Source organism: Gastrolobium bilobum, unplaced genomic scaffold, assembly GCF_033153095.1.
Source record: "Gastrolobium bilobum isolate Gb01-03AN ecotype WA unplaced genomic scaffold, APGP_CSIRO_Gbil_v1 utg34743, whole genome shotgun sequence".
Classification (NCBI taxonomy): domain Eukaryota; kingdom Viridiplantae; phylum Streptophyta; class Magnoliopsida; order Fabales; family Fabaceae; genus Gastrolobium; species Gastrolobium bilobum.
Genome location: NW_026897180.1, coordinates 267,362 through 284,491, shown reverse-complemented (window position 1 = coordinate 284,491; position 17,130 = coordinate 267,362). Strand labels below are relative to the sequence as shown.

At 36.5% G+C, this 17,130-nt stretch overlaps 1 protein-coding gene across 1 annotated transcript; it reads right to left on the bottom strand.

Annotated features, from left to right (window-relative positions):
* Window positions 1-14,076: 14,076 nt before the first annotated feature.
* On the bottom strand, window positions 14,077-14,718 carry LOC133304714 (protein DMP2-like). The gene has a single exon (XM_061504764.1). It carries the CDS (start codon window positions 14,716-14,718, stop codon window positions 14,077-14,079), a length of 642 nt encoding a protein of 213 aa, XP_061360748.1.
* Between the last annotated feature and the right edge of the window lie 2,412 nt (window positions 14,719-17,130).

Below are 17,130 nucleotides of genomic sequence, written 5' to 3'. Positions count from 1 at the left end.
ACATCCATGTCCTAAAGCATGTTTCTTGATATGGTATGTGTAATTCCGCTTTGAAAATTTTGTTTTCATCCTCACATGCCTACGGCCTTCAAGGCCATTTTCTTTCAAGTGGTATCAGAGCCCGGTTGTTTTACCATCGGCGGCTGATGGTACTTTGTTTGTAAAAACTTGTTCTTTAAGGTCAAAAATTCTTTAAAGAATTAAAGCATGAATCATAGCATATGGATTTTGAAATACTATGATTTAAATTGTTAAAGTTTTTATTTTATGAATATGATAATGTGATTGCTATGTTCATATATCTGTATGTGTTCATGGTTTTGTTTCTTTTTCTTTGTGAAAGTTTTGAAAAGAAACACCTTTTTGAAAGGGATGACTCGGCCATGAGGGGTACTTTGAGTACCTTGATTGTTTTCTTATTTTTCTCTATGAATTGTTCCATGAGAATGACATGAAATTTTTGTGAAATTTTTTTATCATATATATGGATATGTGATTCGGCCATACAAGGTGTGGTGTCTACATGTGTGGTTTAATTTTGTGTTCTTTGAGAAAGAGTCATCAAAATTTGAATTATATTAATTGTTATATAATTCGGCCATTAAGAAAATTTGAATCATGATTCTTGCAATGATATTTTAATTGTTAAAATGATAAGACGTATGGATGAACATGTTATATAATATTTGATATTATGTGCTTGCAAGTTATTTGAATTTTCAGGTGCAAATTGGAAGGGGATGGTCATGGTGCCCGAGTTTGAATTTCAAATTTTATATTTTAAATTAAAGGTGTAATTTTGCTCGATTTGAATTAAAATGTAAATTTGAATTTTAAATTTTGAATATTCATTTGTCCCTCCAAAGATGTTTTGGAGTTTCTTTAATTATTTTGTAATTAGAGAATTAGGCTAGTGGCGTTTAGACGACAAGGAGCCGTGGCTTGAGAAGCAAGAAGGACGAATGCACGAGCACCATGACCGTCTCAAATAAAATTGTTTTATATGCATGTATGCTTTTATGTTTTAAAAACGACTAGTATGCATGAAATTGGACAAATCGCGTTTGTATGTATTATTATGCACGTCCAATTACGACTAGTGTAATCCGATAGATGTTTGACATAGGATACGACTAGCATGATAATTATACCTATGCGTTTGATGAGACTTAATAAACCCTAAATAAAAGGAACCCTTAAAAGGAATAAAATTATTAAGCATGATTACCTCCCACCACCAATATTACTCAAACCTCCTCTAAATAGTGGTGCTCCACAACTCAGTTGGGACCCACTGTTTCGTTGAGTAAGAGTAGTATTAGAAGTGTTAGACACTTAGGGTGCTGGTTAATGCTTAACTGAGGCATAAGTTGCAGGCTCAGCCGGGCTTATGTGCTTAGGGTAATAATGCTAGGTTGGTTGCATGAGATGCACCACTAAGTGACAAGGAGTTGTCAACCTAATGTTAAGAGAGGGTATGAGATACTGTTGATAAGGATCAACCCATTATTTAAATTAATCTTGCGGTCACAGACGGGGGTTAAAATAGATAAACACACTTTTAATCTCACTAAGTAGATTAACCCTAAGTCAAACGGTAAGGGTCATTGACTTAGATAAAATAGTGGGAGGGGAAAATTATTTAAAGTCTTTAATAATTTGTTTTTACTACATGTCAAAATATATTAATTAAATTATCTTTACATCTTTTCAGTTTTTAGTATGACTAATCCACTGTCACTGCGCTCAATACTCGATACGAACAAACTGACCGGTTCAAACTTTATGGACTGGTATCGGAACTTAAGAATTGTTCTTAGGGCCGAAAAAATAGCTTATGTCCTGGATGTTGCATTACCCGTAGCTCCTAAGGAAGGGGAAGATGGGTTCACGAATTTGATTTTGAGGCCCACAAACAGCACATGGATGACAATGTGTTGATTGTCTGCATCATGTTGGCATCCATGTCGCCTGAACTGCAAAAGCAGCATGAGCATATGGATGCTCCCTCTATTGTCTTACATCTCAAAGAGTTGTATGACATTAAAGGCAGGCATGAGAGGTATGAGGCCTCTAGAGAATTGTTCTCATGCAGGATGTCTGAGAGCATGTCTGTGAGCTGTCATGTTTTTAAGATGATCGGGTTCATTGAGAAGCTAGGAAATCTAGGCTTCGTGATGGATGCCGAGCTAAGTAATGACTTAGTCCTGACCTCGCTTCCACCTTCCTTCAGTCAATTCATTATGAATTACAACATGCATGGGATGCTTGTGAGCTTGCCTGAATTGTTAAGCATGTTAACAACTACTGAAGTGTCTATCAAGAAGGATAGGACACATGCTCTTCTGATTGGTGGGCCTAGCAAGGCCAAGGGTAAGGGCAAGGAGCCTGCGAAAGGCGACTCCCTTAATCCCAAAGGAAAACCCAAGAAGAAGAAAGGCAAAAAGAAGGGTAAGAATGCATCCAAGGACAAAAGCGATGTTGAGTGCTTCCATTGTGGCAAGAAAGGCCATTAGAAGAGGAATGTCCAGACTACCTTAAGAGTGTGAAGGACAAGAAGCATGGTGATGCTTCTACCTCAGGTATTTACATGATTGAGATAAATTATTCTTGTGCTAATCCGACTTCATGGGTATTGGATACCGGTTGTGGTTCTCATATTTGCAATTCGTTAGAGGTGCTTAGGAACCCTAGAAGATTGGAAAAGAACGAGGTGGATCTCCGCGTTGGTAATGGAGCAAGAGTTGCTGCTCAAGCTGTTGGAGATGCCGACCTCATTTTGCCTACGGGTCGTTTATTGCATTTGAATAATTGTCTTTATGTTCCTAGCATTTCTAGAAACATTATTTTTATTTCTTGTTTAGAACAAGATGGTTTTGCTTTCACTATTAGGGATGGTACATTTTCTATCATTTCGAATGATATTGTTTTTGGTACTGCTTCTTTAATAAATGGCTTATATGTTTTGGAAATGAGAACTGAAGTGCTCAATGTAAATGTGAAACGACCTAGGATAGATAATCAATCTTATCTTTGGCATTGTAGACTAGGGCACATAAATGAAACAAGATTGTCTAGGATGCATGCAAATGGATACCTAGATTCCATGGATTTGGAATCCTATGGACAATGTGAATCTTGTCTAGCTGGGAAAATGACTTGTCACAAGCCAAAGGGCTAGTGAGTTATTAGAACTCAATCACACTGATGTTTGTGGGCCAATGTCTATAGAGGCTAGAGGAGGATACTCCTATTTCATTACCTTTACTGATGATAAATCAAGATTTGGGTACGTGTACCTAATGAGATATAAATCCGAAGCTTTTGAAAAATTCAAAGAGTTTAGGACTGATGTAGAGAAATAGCGTGGCAAGATGATTAAGACATTACGATCAGATCGTGGTGGTGAATATCTGAGCCATGAGTTTCAGGATTATCTGAGAGAAAATAGAATTCTCTCGCAGTTTACCGCACCTTACACACCACACCAAAATGGTGTCTCCGAAAGGAGAAACAGGACCTTGTTAGACATGGTCAGGTCTATGATGAGTGAGACTCAACTTCCAAAATCGTTTTGGGGATATGCCTTAGACACAGCGGCATACCTCCTAAATAGGGTACCTTCTAAATCTGTTCAGACCACACCATATGAAATATGGAATGGTAAGAGACCCAACCTGAGTTACCTCAGGGTATGGGGATCGCCAGCTTATGTTAAAGTGTTGGCATCAGACAAGCTTAGTGCTAAGAGTACTAAATGTTTATTTGTGGGGTATCCCAAAGGTACTAAGGGATACTACTTTTACTCCATGGATGAACACAAGGTGTTTGTGTCAAAGAATGCTGAGTTCCTTGAGAAGGATTTGATCTCTCAAGGAGCCAGTGGGAGTAAGATTGATCTTGAAGAAGTTCAAGAACCACATGAACAGATTGAGGAACCCGACTCTGTTCCGCAGGCGACGTTCTCCAATGGATAAGTAAACACACAACTCTGTAGGTCAACGAGGGTCATCCATCCACCTGAGAGGTATGGGTTTGTGATTGAGAATCAGCAAACCGTCGAGGATGATGAACCAAGGAACTACGAAGGGGCAGTCAAGGATGTTGACTCTTCTAGATGGGTTGAAGCCATGGAATCTGAAATGGATTCGATGTATCAAAACAAGGTATGGACCTTGGTTCCTAAACCGCAAGGAATAGTTCCTATCGGTAACAAATGGGTCTTTAAAAGAAAGACTGATGCAGATGGCAACGTTCAGACCTACAAAGCTAGGTTGTTGCGAAAGGGTATCGTCAAAGACAAGGAGTTGACTATGATGAGACTTTCTCACCAGTTGCCTTGATCAAATCTATTAGGATCATGCTTGCAATAGTAGTATATCACAACTATGAAATTTGGCAAATGGATGTCAAGACGCTTGAATGGGTTCTTGAAGGAGGAAGTATACATGACACAACCTGAAGGCTTTGAAATCAAAGATCAGGAGCATATGGTATGCAAACTACAAAGGTCGATATATGGGCTAAAGCAAGCATCAAGGAGTTGGAATATTCGTTTTGATGAAGTCGTTAAGAGTAACGGTTTTATCAAGAACGAGGATGAACCTTGTGTTTACAAGAAGGGTAGTGGGAGTAATGTTGTCTTCCTGTACTTTATGTAGATGACATATTGCTAATAGGAAATGACATCCCCACATTACAAATAATGAAAGAATGGCTTTCAAAAAGCTTCACCAAGAAGGAATTGAGAGAAGCGGCCTTTATACTTGGTATAAAGATCTATAGAGATAGATCCAAGAGGCTGCTGGGTTTATCTCAATCCACGTATGTTGACAAGATGCTAAAAAGGTTTACCATGGAAGGGTCGAAAAGGGATTTTCTTCCCGTCAGTCATGGGGTACATCTTTCAAAGGCTATGTGTCCTAAGTCACAGCCTGAGAAGGATCGCATGAGTGGAATTCCATACGCTTCGGCTATTGGATCCATCATGTATGCCATGATATGTACGAGACCAGATGTCTCATATGCTTTGAGCATTATGAGCAGATACCAGTCTGACCCTGGAGAGGGTCACTGGACAGCAATCAAGACCATCCTTAAGTACTTAAGAAGAACTAAGGATGCATTTCTGGTCTATGGTGGGGTTGATGAGCTTTCAGTGAAAGGGTTCACTGATGCCAGCTTTCAGAGTGACAAAGATGACTGCAAGTCACAGTCAAGGTTTGTATTCACCTTAAATGGTGGGGCAGTATCTTGGAAGAGTTCAGCGCAGCAGGACACAACAGCAGATTCAACGACAGAAGCTGAATACATAGTTGCTTCAGAAGCGGCTAAGGAGGCCGTGTGGATCAAGAAGTTCATATCTGAACTAAGGGTGGTTCCAAGCGTGGATGAGCCCATACAGTTGCTTTGCGACAACACAGGAGCCATTGCGCAGTTAAAGGAACCTAGGTCTCATCAAAGATCTAAACACGTGCTCCGCAGATATCACCTGATTAGAGAAATCATTGATAGAATGGATGTAAATATGGATTATATTCCCACATATGATAACCTAGCCGATTCTCTGATAAAGGCTAAATCTCAGAGAAAACATGATAGTCATTATGAGGCTTTGGATATACGACTTAGGTCTGATTGATTCTAGGCCAAGTGGGAGCTTGTTAGTATATGGGTGTCCTAGAGACAATCTTTTTGATTAAATAAGGACATAAGATGTGGACCTTTTGTCGCAAATAAATAATAAGCACTCTTTATCCTGTTTCATATTTTGTCTCGATATTATTGTTAATATATTATGAATAAACTGGATAAACCCCTTGGAATAGAACAGGTATTTCTTGAGTATCTGTGATGAGATCACGATTATGAGGATTCAAGGATACCGCACGTTTATTCCTAATTCTATGTTCCTAGTCTAGAGACACTGAGAATGGGGATCAGTGATCTCGGGTAAGACTAGCACGACTTATCTACTTGTATTTGGATACAGGGTAAAGACCTCATCTACTACAGATATAGAGATGTCTTAGCTAAAGTCGTGGGTGGACCTATAAGGGTATAGCTCGCACTGAACAGACCCACAAAGAGACTCTATGAGGAAATCTCACAGAGAGTATCACAGAAGTAGTCTCTTTATATTTGGGTATTTCTTTCCTTAGACCAGAAGTTATTACCTAGACTGTGTTCTATAAGGCACGCTTTGACTGTATACCTCGTCTGCCTGAAACATGGAGACTCATAGGTACACTGGTGGGCTTGTCCTGAAATAGCACAAGGCTAGGGTGATGAGCTGAAGGAATTTGTCAAATCTTTGTGAGAGAATAGGTTATCTGTAAATCAGAGAAATCGGGATGACTTTTACAAGGACTCGGGAATCTATGTATAGTAAAAGAGGTCATGAGATGATCTGCCGTTAGAGTCTGTAAATTGAAGATTCCCTATTTCTAATAAAGCTTACCCTAAACCGCAAGGGTTGATATGTTTCCTTACCCTAGGTTTAATGATGAAGGTAACCGAGACGAAAGGAAATACATACGGCAACCAAATATGTGTAATAGGATGATTATGTCATTAACTTAACTAGCTCTGGGGCAACAAAGCATTGCTAGTACTCTGTGTTGTCATTAGATGGGTTGTGGGCATGTTGGGTCCAAGCCCATTTATGTCAGTGGCTATGTTGGGCCTAATAGGTCACACACTAACACCTTATTGTCATGATAATATAACATTAAAGGTATTGGGCCTAATAATGGTTGTTAGCCCAAGAAGAAGTTTGGAAGCCCACCAAAAGGGAAAAGGGCGCATGGATCATGTAATAGGCTTGGATGGTCCAAGACATTACAGATTAATTTAATTAGTTAAATTAATGATCAAATATTTAAATTTTGAATTTGAATTTTGAAATTCGAATTTTGAATTTGAATTTTGAAATTCGAATTTTGAATTTGGAATTTAAAATTTGAATTTTGAATTTTGAAATTTGAATTTTGAAATTTAAATTTTGAATTTAGAATTTAAATTTTGAATTTTGAATTTAAATGTTTGAACGTTTGAATTTAAATGTTTGAATTTGAATTTGAATTGGCTATGAAAAGTTGTTTCAGAACAAAAGGATAAGGTAAGATCTTGTTGGAACAAAACACCTTGAAACCTTGCCTCCTACCTCTCCATTAGGGACACCTAGCTTGCATCCCTTGGTGTTCGTTGGTGGCCTTGAAGAAGAGTTCTTCCGTCTTGACAAAGGGTGGTGTGGATCAACATTAGAGGTCTTGTATCTTCAAGCCTCACCTTGATCATCTTCAAGTTTTGGAAAGCAAACAAGGTAACATCCATGTCCTAAAGCATGTTTCTTGATATGGTATGTGTAATTCCGCTTTGAAAATTTTGTTTTCATCCTCACATGCCTACGGCCTTCAAGGCCATTTTCTTTCAAGAAGTCTGAGGTGTGGTAGATTGTAATTGATTAATGCCTGAAAAAGAATAAATAATAAAGTATGGAATTTGACGATTCCCAGTGTGTGATGAGATGATACTCCAATTGTTATTGGGAATAGGTCTGGCCAACACATTCTTCGGTAACACAGTAGTATCAAACTGTCAAACACTGAGAATCAATTAATGAAAAAGTTTTGTTTGGTGTTTTTGGTTCTTATGTTTGAAATTATGTGAGAATTTAATCTAGGGAATGACTTGAATAATTGGAACAAGCAAACTGATTTTTGGAGCTTGAAATATAGCCTCCATTGTGAGTATACTGCTTCGTTGAACTATCTTGTTGTAACTAGCTTTGCACGTGTCAAACTTAATTGTAGAGCATGCCTTTAGGACTCCCTTAGCGCAACCATGGCCTAGTAGAGCTGGTTATGAAAATGAAAAATTATAAGAACCTTATTAAGGGCCAAAGAACCGAACCTGTATGTTTAGGAAGCTTTAATTTTTGCTTCTTGTTAACAAATGGTAACACTAAATCCTACGTCAGAAATGGACTGGTAGAACCTAGTAATTATTTGTCCGTAGAGCTAAAACGTGACTCTATATTATAACAGTATTTTGTGCAATATTATTGTCTTGTCTTAGTGCCCATCTACCATTCCACATCTCCTCATTGATTAAAATTCGTAGTTACTGTCATAACGTGATGGTTGGATTACAATTGGAGAATAGTGATGTTACAATAGTATGCTTATGTCTATCTGCACTAGTCAGGTGATTGTCTTCAGGATATGTGTAAGTTGTGTGAAAATGTGAAACTAATGAGATGTAGGGCATTGAGTTCAGATACTACGAGTGGTGATAGGTCTGATGAGAACTAAGTATGTGTGCATGAGAATGTTGAGATTTGACTATTGAATCCTGATTGTTGGGTAAAAAAGGGTTATGATGCATAGAAGTGCTTATACAGGTGTAATTAGTACGAGAAGTTGATAGATAAATTGTGTCTATAAGGTATGTGAGGAAGTTTGGGGACGAACTTCAAAACAAAGTGGGGAGAGTGTAACATCCCGTAAAAATTAGGAACTTATATAAATTGCTATTAGTAATGTGAAACCATGTCTTGAACCCGAATTATATAAATATTTAGGGTGGAGTTAATTCAAGTTAGGGAAATTATTTTTTTATGCTATTAGGAACTAGTATGGATATTTTCTGAATTCGAATACTAGTTATAAGTATGTGATTAATTTTATAACAACGTATAAACATCTTAGTTAATAATTAGAGGGTGCATAAAATAATAAATAGTGGCTAGCTCATAAGATAGGTGAGCCTCTAGGACAGAAATCTGTGGACCCATTTTGTTCCTTGAAGGCCAACGGCCCAAGGGCCTTGAGAAGGGCTTAAGTTCAGCCTTGGCCCCTTAGTAATCCTCACACCTTATCCTAAGAAATCTTCAAGGTTGAACTACATTGGTTAAGTCCTAACATATGGCAAAGCTCATCCACCCTTGTGTCTTTTTCATGCACATAGATTAGGTATAGAAAAAAATTCTGGTTGCTTGTAACTTTATACAACCTCAAGCCAGCTTTGCCAAACTTGCATCCAATGGGAGGAAGGTGGTCAGCATGCATGTGCTCTTATTGGCCAATAATCACACCCTTCTTTATCCTCACTTCACCTAGTGCGCTCATAGGAGACCAACAAGATAATGCTTTGGACATTAATTCAGAATTTAGCTAGACCACTATCCCTCTTCCCTTCTTGCGCAGGACAATAGTAAAACAAGAAAATATTCTGGTCGTTTGTAAAAGCTCAATCAACTCCACTTTAATCTCTCCTTCTCTAACCACTTAATGGAGTACCAACTCAAAACTCTATCACCACTCCTCCTATTCCCCTCTAAACCGTAAACTGCCCAAGATGAACACCAAAACCTAGTCTGCACTTATTCTTCTCTCATTTCCTCTCATTGTCGTAAGCTACTTAGAGGAGGAACACCAAGCAATATCGTGAGCTCCATAGAAGGATAACCAAAGTTTCCAAGCACATTCTTCTTCTTCCTCTTTGTTCGGTTGTGCACAAGTATTCAAGGAGGTAATGTATTGCCTCTATTTCTATTCCCTCATGTTCCTTTTTGGTTTTACAAGAGATTCTTCCCTTACATGCAGCTGAAAATTTCGGAGTCTTGGAGAGTGGGAGTGTGAGGCTCTAGCGCAAATTGGTGGCTGTTCTCCTTATCCGCTTTGAGGGAAATTGTGTGTATGCCAAGAGGTAGGATTCGAATCACAAGCTTTCCTTCTATTTTCTCTGTTTCGGCCCTTGCATGTCTACAAGGAGGATTGGTAGTTGTCATTCTCCTTTCTGTTTCTGCCTAGTGGAGAACACCAAACCCTTCGATGCATGCAAGCTTAGAACCCGATTTTGGAGCTTGGAACATAGCTCTCTTGTGAGTTGTTGGATTGTTTTGGTTGGACTATATTGTGTATCAAGCCTTGTATGAATTAAATTAATTTGACAGCATGCTTTAGGTCCCTCTTGAGCGCACTATAGGTAGTTATGTTGAAAATGCGAATAAAAAAATCATGAGATTATTTTTAGTGTTGAAACTGAATTGTTATGCTTGAGAAACTTTGGATTGTTCACTGTTAACAAGTTGATAATATTTAATTGAAGTCAGAAACTTATTAGAAAAAGAACTCGGTAAACCGGTTGGGAACTAAGAGTCAAAAGAAATGAAAACGTATGTTACGTATAGGATAAAAATGTGACGTATAATTCTGACTTGCTATATTTTGCCTAGGTGCGCATATTCCCTAGTGTGTGGACTGAGTTTGGTGCTGTTTGATTAATATTTGGGCACACCAGGTAAGTGTTTGGTAGTGAAGCCTTTTGTGACTATTAGCTAGTGCATTGAATTTTGAACTGTGCTCACATGTGCCTTTGGATTCGTAATCTGTTAAACATTATTTGAAATCTGCCCTTGGACTTGACATAAGGGAAATTCTGTTTTGGAAGTATTTGTTATTCGAGATATTGGTGTTAAAATCCCATGAGTTATATGGTACTCTGATTCTGATTTAGTCATGCGCATATACATCATAATTTCATCTGTTTTTGGGCGTGCGAAACATATCATGGCATACACGCATTATTTTCTTGCTGTTTTGTGAACTATAAATATTTTGGAAAAGAAACATTTGTCTGAGCATGCATCATGTAGGCATCCCTCAGGTACCAAGGAGAAGGAACCGTGGCTCAGTTCGCATAGGTCGCAGTTGGAATTCCCCTCTGATGGGCCAAATGGAATCTCCATTGTGTTAGTTAGTTAGTACGTGCACTGCAATGCTATGAACGTACATTATTCTAGCGTTATATACGTACTCTGATTAGTATTCTGGCGTTATATACACACTCTGATTAGTGCTCTGGCGTTATATATGCATTCTGATTAAATTTTAGTCTCTGTCCGGAAAATTTTGATGATGCGACTGTTTTGGAATTCCTGTATCTAGACTAATATTGTTGCACTACTGGTTTTTTCTGCCACACTACTGGGATTTTTCTCACCCCTTTTGGGGCTCAATTTTTATAAAATTGCAGGAGGTCGGAGAAGCATTTGATGAAGTATTGGTTTTGGAAATATTCTGTTGACTGCTGCTATTTTGGAAATTCTGCTATTTGTCTGCTATTCTGTTGGATGTTGGCTGATCATTATATGTTAATGTAATATTTTGAGATACCAAAAAAATGTTAGGACATGCCTTAATTTGCTGTATTTTGGATTTTTATGGTCAGCTTGTATCTTGTGAAAATCTGGTACTCTTTTGCAAAAACAATTCATGTACGTTTTAAATCCTGAATTTTTAAACTGATTTAGCGAGCACTTTGCGAGTTCCATTTCTGGGGCTACAAAGCCCTGATTGGGGTATTATTTATATGTACGTAAAGCCCCAGATGTCTAGTTTCAGATTATATTAAGTTTATGTCAAAATCATGTAAGCCCGGTTTTATATGATTTTTGCAAGTCAAGTAGTTTTTGTAAAATTTGCACTGATTTATCGAGTACCTTGCGAGTTCTGTTTCGGGAGTTACAGACGTCCGAACGAAATAATTTGTATATGCACGTAAAGGCCCAGATGTCTAGTTTCCCTGTGTCAAAGAAAAAATTTTAAGCTGGTGAATTCGAATTGATATGATTTTTACAATACAGAAAGGTTTTCTGGAAAAATAAACAAATTCAGCAAGCAAAAGGGTTTTACCAAATGTTCCACTGTTTTCAGGTGCAATCAGATTTCAATACAAGTTTTTAATTTGTGACTTGACAATGCAGTTTCAGTATTTATTTTGATGACGTTACGACTCTAATTCGCTTAGTAGACATCTCCCTTGGATGCATACAGGGGAGGGTGTCACAAAACGTAAGAGGAAAATGTTGTAGTTATGTCATAGACTATTAGAACATGAATATTGATATGATTGTTGGTATAAACAGACTGTGAGAGTACTGTTTGTGGACCTTGGACTTGGTTGGACTCTTGATTGGATAGCTAGTTTGCGAGGTAAGCTTTCATGTCCTCGGTTTAGCCATTGTTGGTTCCATCATACCCCATGGGAGGATGGTTTATATGCATGATGTGTTTTCATGTATTGATATTTGAAATGTTGTTGAACTGGTATGTGCAAGTGCTTTGTGATATGCATGTGTTGTTCCACCTAGACGGTAAGCCTGAGTATGTGGCGTCATACAAGATGGTGATTCTGTGGGTGGAGTGCAAGTGGTGTCTTGCACTGATTGTAGGTTATAGACATATGTAATTCCTGCATTTTCTCTGGCCAGTAGGATATTGACACACATGACATGATTATATGATGCATTGCACAAATTTTGGAACTTATATTATACTACTGTTTTTGAACTTATATTGCACATGTAAGTGAGTTTGGGGTGGAGAAATCCTTGAGGACCCCTTGTCTTACTGAGATTTCTATTTAGAGATCTCACGCCACGTTTGGGGCACATTTTCAGGTTCAGGTACCTTGGGGCTGATGCCTCGGGCGGCAGAAGGCTGGAGCTTAGTTGACTGTTTATTGCCTGTTTATGCTGACCTGCTTGGATGCTGATTTATGTTTTATTGTCATGATATTATTATTTGAGTTAAGACTTTGTTGGGCTTTGTTGCCTTATTTGGTGAGCATGGAGATTGTCCATGCCACATTGATGTTGGTTATGCTTTTAGCTTGAATTGTATAAATTATTAGGATTTGTCCGGTCTGCGTGTTGTAGTTCCGTGACTAGAGACACACTTAATTATATATGAGGTTATTCAGTGTAGTTAGCTGTCTATTTGCATTTAAATGCAGACAATGGTTTATGAAAAAAGATTAGTTAATCAACTTGGTTAATAATAATGATGTCATAATTGAAAAGAAAAAGTTAGTTCTGCATTTTAATTAAGCAGCGCTTAATACGATGATATGATAACAAACCGGATATACACGAGGTGTTACACTAATGGTATTAAAGATGGACTTGGATAGAATAAAGTCACATGAGGGTAAACGATAACAAAAAAAAAACTATACGGGTGTAAGTGATAAAATAGTAACAACCATGTGAGGGTTTATGAACTTTTCCCTTTATAATTTGACCTAAATGTTCGTTATATAAATTAAATTAATAAGTTATAGGTGCAATATGAGCTCACAACTTGAATTTTTTTATTTTTTTTTTAATTGTAAAAGTAGTTCAAATCCTGTCAACTTTCTTTTATAGTAACTTACACTCTACAACTGAAGAAATGTAAAAATAACTGTTGTCTAAACAAGAGCGCACTCTGATTTTTTCCTTGCATGATGAACGTAACGCAATACACGGTGGGAAGGTGTTACGATCTCCATGTACTGCTTACAAATTTCTTGTCCATTGAGGCAGTCCCAAGCATGGCAGCGAAATTCGACCGACCCATTTGGTCAAACAGTGCTAATATTTTCGTAAGCTATATTGCATGAGGATAGAGTGGGACTCGTTGTTTCATTTTCACTTTGTTGTCATTGTACCATAATTGATAAGTAGCCATGGTTCTCGTTGTAAACTTAGTCTGATAGCTTTATGGTTTATCACAGTAAAAATATTGGCTGAAAATTTTGTTCGTGTTTACTTTTCGTTGAAGTTGCCAATTTACTCACAATGGAGTTCCACAAAGGCTCAATTGTGAGTCAATTGTATACAGCTTTATTCTTATGTTTTTGCAAAATCACTGTTTTCTAAACTCAATTGTGTAATCTTCTGATCATAAAGGGGCAACCTATCACTGCTCAAGCTAATCCTAAATAAAAAAGATAGAAATAAATTTAAAATAAATTTAAGGCCTTAAATAGACACAAGCAAGAGAAGATTTTTAAAACTTTATGCATAATGCACTCATTTAGACCTTGAATGGTGACCAAATTACAACAATTCTTGTGGTTTTAGGTGTTCTTTTTAATGATAACTGATAAACCTGAATTCCTTAACAAATAGAAGATTCTATCAGTCCTTTTCTATATCCTAATAGTTGGGCAAGAAGTTTTCCTTTTATCAATTCATAGGATGTGTTGGCTAAATCTTATGCAACAAGTCAGGTTTCTGTATGTGTTTCAACGTCTAGAGAAGAAAGGATCTCTCTGCAGCAAGAAAGGATAGCCAATCCCTCTTCTTTTTGAAGGAAACACAACAAACAAGATACTTACAACAAAACCAACCACAAGGGGAAGAGTGTTGGTAACCTTTCTAGGCAGTCCTGGATAGTAACATTTAACAACATCTTGATGCAATCCTGCAAAAGCAAGAAAAGACAAAAGGGATAGTGATGCATAGAAAAGATCATTCCATCTCAATCTGAAATCTGATGGCACACGTGGCTTCTTCCTGCCTCCATTAAAAGTCCATATCCCTCTGAATGTTGCCACCCCATAATACAACCTCCCAGTGGCTGTTCTGAAGCTATCTGTCAAGGTAAAGAATACACAAGAAACAGCCAATATAACAACAAAGATTCCCATTAACCAGCGATTCAGTGTGCTGCATTCACCATCATCTGTTAAGATTGGTGCGAAAATGCTGAAGGCAAGGATGGTGAATGTGGGCAAGAGAACATTGAGCCTTGCAGTGCCACTTAGTATTGCATTGATGACATAGAAGTAGTAAGATTCATCAATGTCATAGTCTTCAAGATTATAATAATCATCCTCATTCTCTTCACAGTGAACAATTAATTCTTGACTGGTTGAGTTGTTCATCTCAATGCTACAAAGAAGGGATTTGAGTTCCAAAACAAGATGTCACAGGAGGTGTTTATGTTATATAGTTCTTAAGTTCATGTAGAATTATAAGGGTTGTGTTCGATATTGAAAGGAAAGAAACAAGCAATTCCCTGCCTTTCTACTATATTTATGATTTTGGTTCCTTACTTTGTAATGAAAATTCGTAAAGGAATATATTTTTTCCTTCTCCAGCAATAATTGTGTAGAATCTGCTTTTGAGTTGGGAAATGTTTATTTGCCATGTTTCCACTTTCCAGAAGAAACCCTCTCTGTCCAACAAAATTTGCGATATTGCAGGATTTTCCAAGATGGGCAATTTAGAATTGTAATGCTACTCGAGCAGGGTCGTGGTTACAACTTCTACATTGTGCCCCTTCGTTATACAAAGTAGGATGATATTAACTTAGGGGTGTATTGGATTGAGATTTTAATAGATTATTTTTGAAAAAAAAATTCATTGTTATTCAATTAGGATTTTAAAGGATTGAAAAAAAAATTATGTGGTATTCGATTAAGATTTTAAAAGATGATTTTAGAGTCCGTCCAAATCCGTTAGTATTCAATCAGGATTTTAAACAAAGGAAAAACAATATTGTGGTATTAAAAAACCTAACGATTTTAATGGATTTTCCATGGATGTGGATTTCGTAAGACTTTTTAGTGAGAAATATAAATAGGATGTTTCTCTCACAATCTCATCCTAACCCGATTTCTTGAGATTTCTTTATTGCAGTGTCTTCTTCTTTCTTTGGCGGGTCAACTTACTCGAAATCGGGTTCTGCCATGGAAATTTTATCAAAGCTAAAAACAACAGATTTTTGAGCGATTTTCATCACAAAACAACAACCCAACAAGATTTTAATCTAATCCATCTCAAAAATAGCAGATTTTTGAACAATTTTAAGAGATTTTGAAAGTTTCAAAAATGATTTTTCAAACTATTAATCACGATTTTTTTGGCACAAAAATGTATAATTTTTGTATTAAAAATAATATAAGACAGTGGGAAAACAACAAAGGAACAAAAACTCTCAAATCATTTTTCGTTTTAAATCAATGGAACAATATCGATTTAAAGAAATATTGAAACTTTTATAATATGAACCTTATGTTTAATAACAATACATTCATGAACGAAATTCATCCGCTATAGGAAACGATTTCAAACAATTTTTATGTTAATGTATCACTAAAAACTTATTTTTCAAAAGCCCCAAAGCAATTTAAGGTTTCAATGTATCGATTGAAAATAATTTGAGAAATTTTCTAAACTTTCATGTAATAAAACTCATAAATTAAGATTCAAAGTTTTCTTAGAATACGCAATGAAAACATGTATATGATATATGGTTAGAAAACTCATTACATAGAACAAAAACCCCAAGGTTTACAAGATCAATTGCAAAAAATTTCAAACGAAATTTTATCATGACTTTTACTGATTCAGAAATTTATATTAGATTTTTCTTTTCTTATTAATATTATTGTATTTCTTTGTTATTTTTTATTTTTTTATTGACTCTTGTAATTTTGAATGTTTGTTAAAAATTCATATGATTTTTTAAAATCTTATAAATCCATATTGTCATTTTCAAATCTTATAAAATCTATTAAAATTATTTAAAATTCAATCTTATGAAATATTGATTGTAAAAAATATCTTTTAAAAAAGTCTTTAAAGTCCCTCCAATTCTAAATAATCTTTTAAAATCTATTAGATTTTTTATCTCAAAAAAGTCTTTTAAAATTCAATCCAATACCCCCTTAGTTAGTTGTAAAACAATATTCATATAAAAGAAAATCAACCATCATGGGCTCAATGACTGTAATAATTATCGAATAATTTATTTTTCAAATATATAACCAAACTAATACAGTTAGTCTCGCATTTTGATTAGACAAGATTAGTTCTGCACGTCAGTGATGCAAGATTTAGGGTTGTCGTATGTTGGGAAGTTCTGCACGTATAGTGATGTGCATGGGTCAAATTGAATCGGATCAAATTGAATCGGATTTTTTGAAAAGTCGAACCGAATTGGTTTAAATGGTTCAGTTCGGAAGTGGTTCGGCTCGGTTCAAAACTGGTTCGATTCGGAAGTGATTCAGTTCGGTTCGGAACCGATTCGGGTCGACCCTCTTTTGAAAAGAAAAAAATAAAAAATTTAAAAAAAAATTATAAAAATTAATTTGGTTCGATTTGAAAACGGTTCGGTTCGGTTCGGTTCAATATGATTCGGTTCTTAAACTGGTTCTAAAAACTGGTTCGGTTCATGAACTGATTTTTAAAAACTGATTATTTTAAGGACGTTTCGGTTCGGTTCGATTCATGGTTCGGTTCAATTTTTTAATTATTTTACACACCTCTATACACGTAGACCAGTCCCGTAC

What these genes read in the sequence shown, in the direction of transcription:
- LOC133304714 (XM_061504764.1), bottom strand. Translation starts at nt 14,718, where the DNA reads ATGAACAACTCAACCAGTCAAGAATTAATTGTTCACTGTGAAGAGAAT.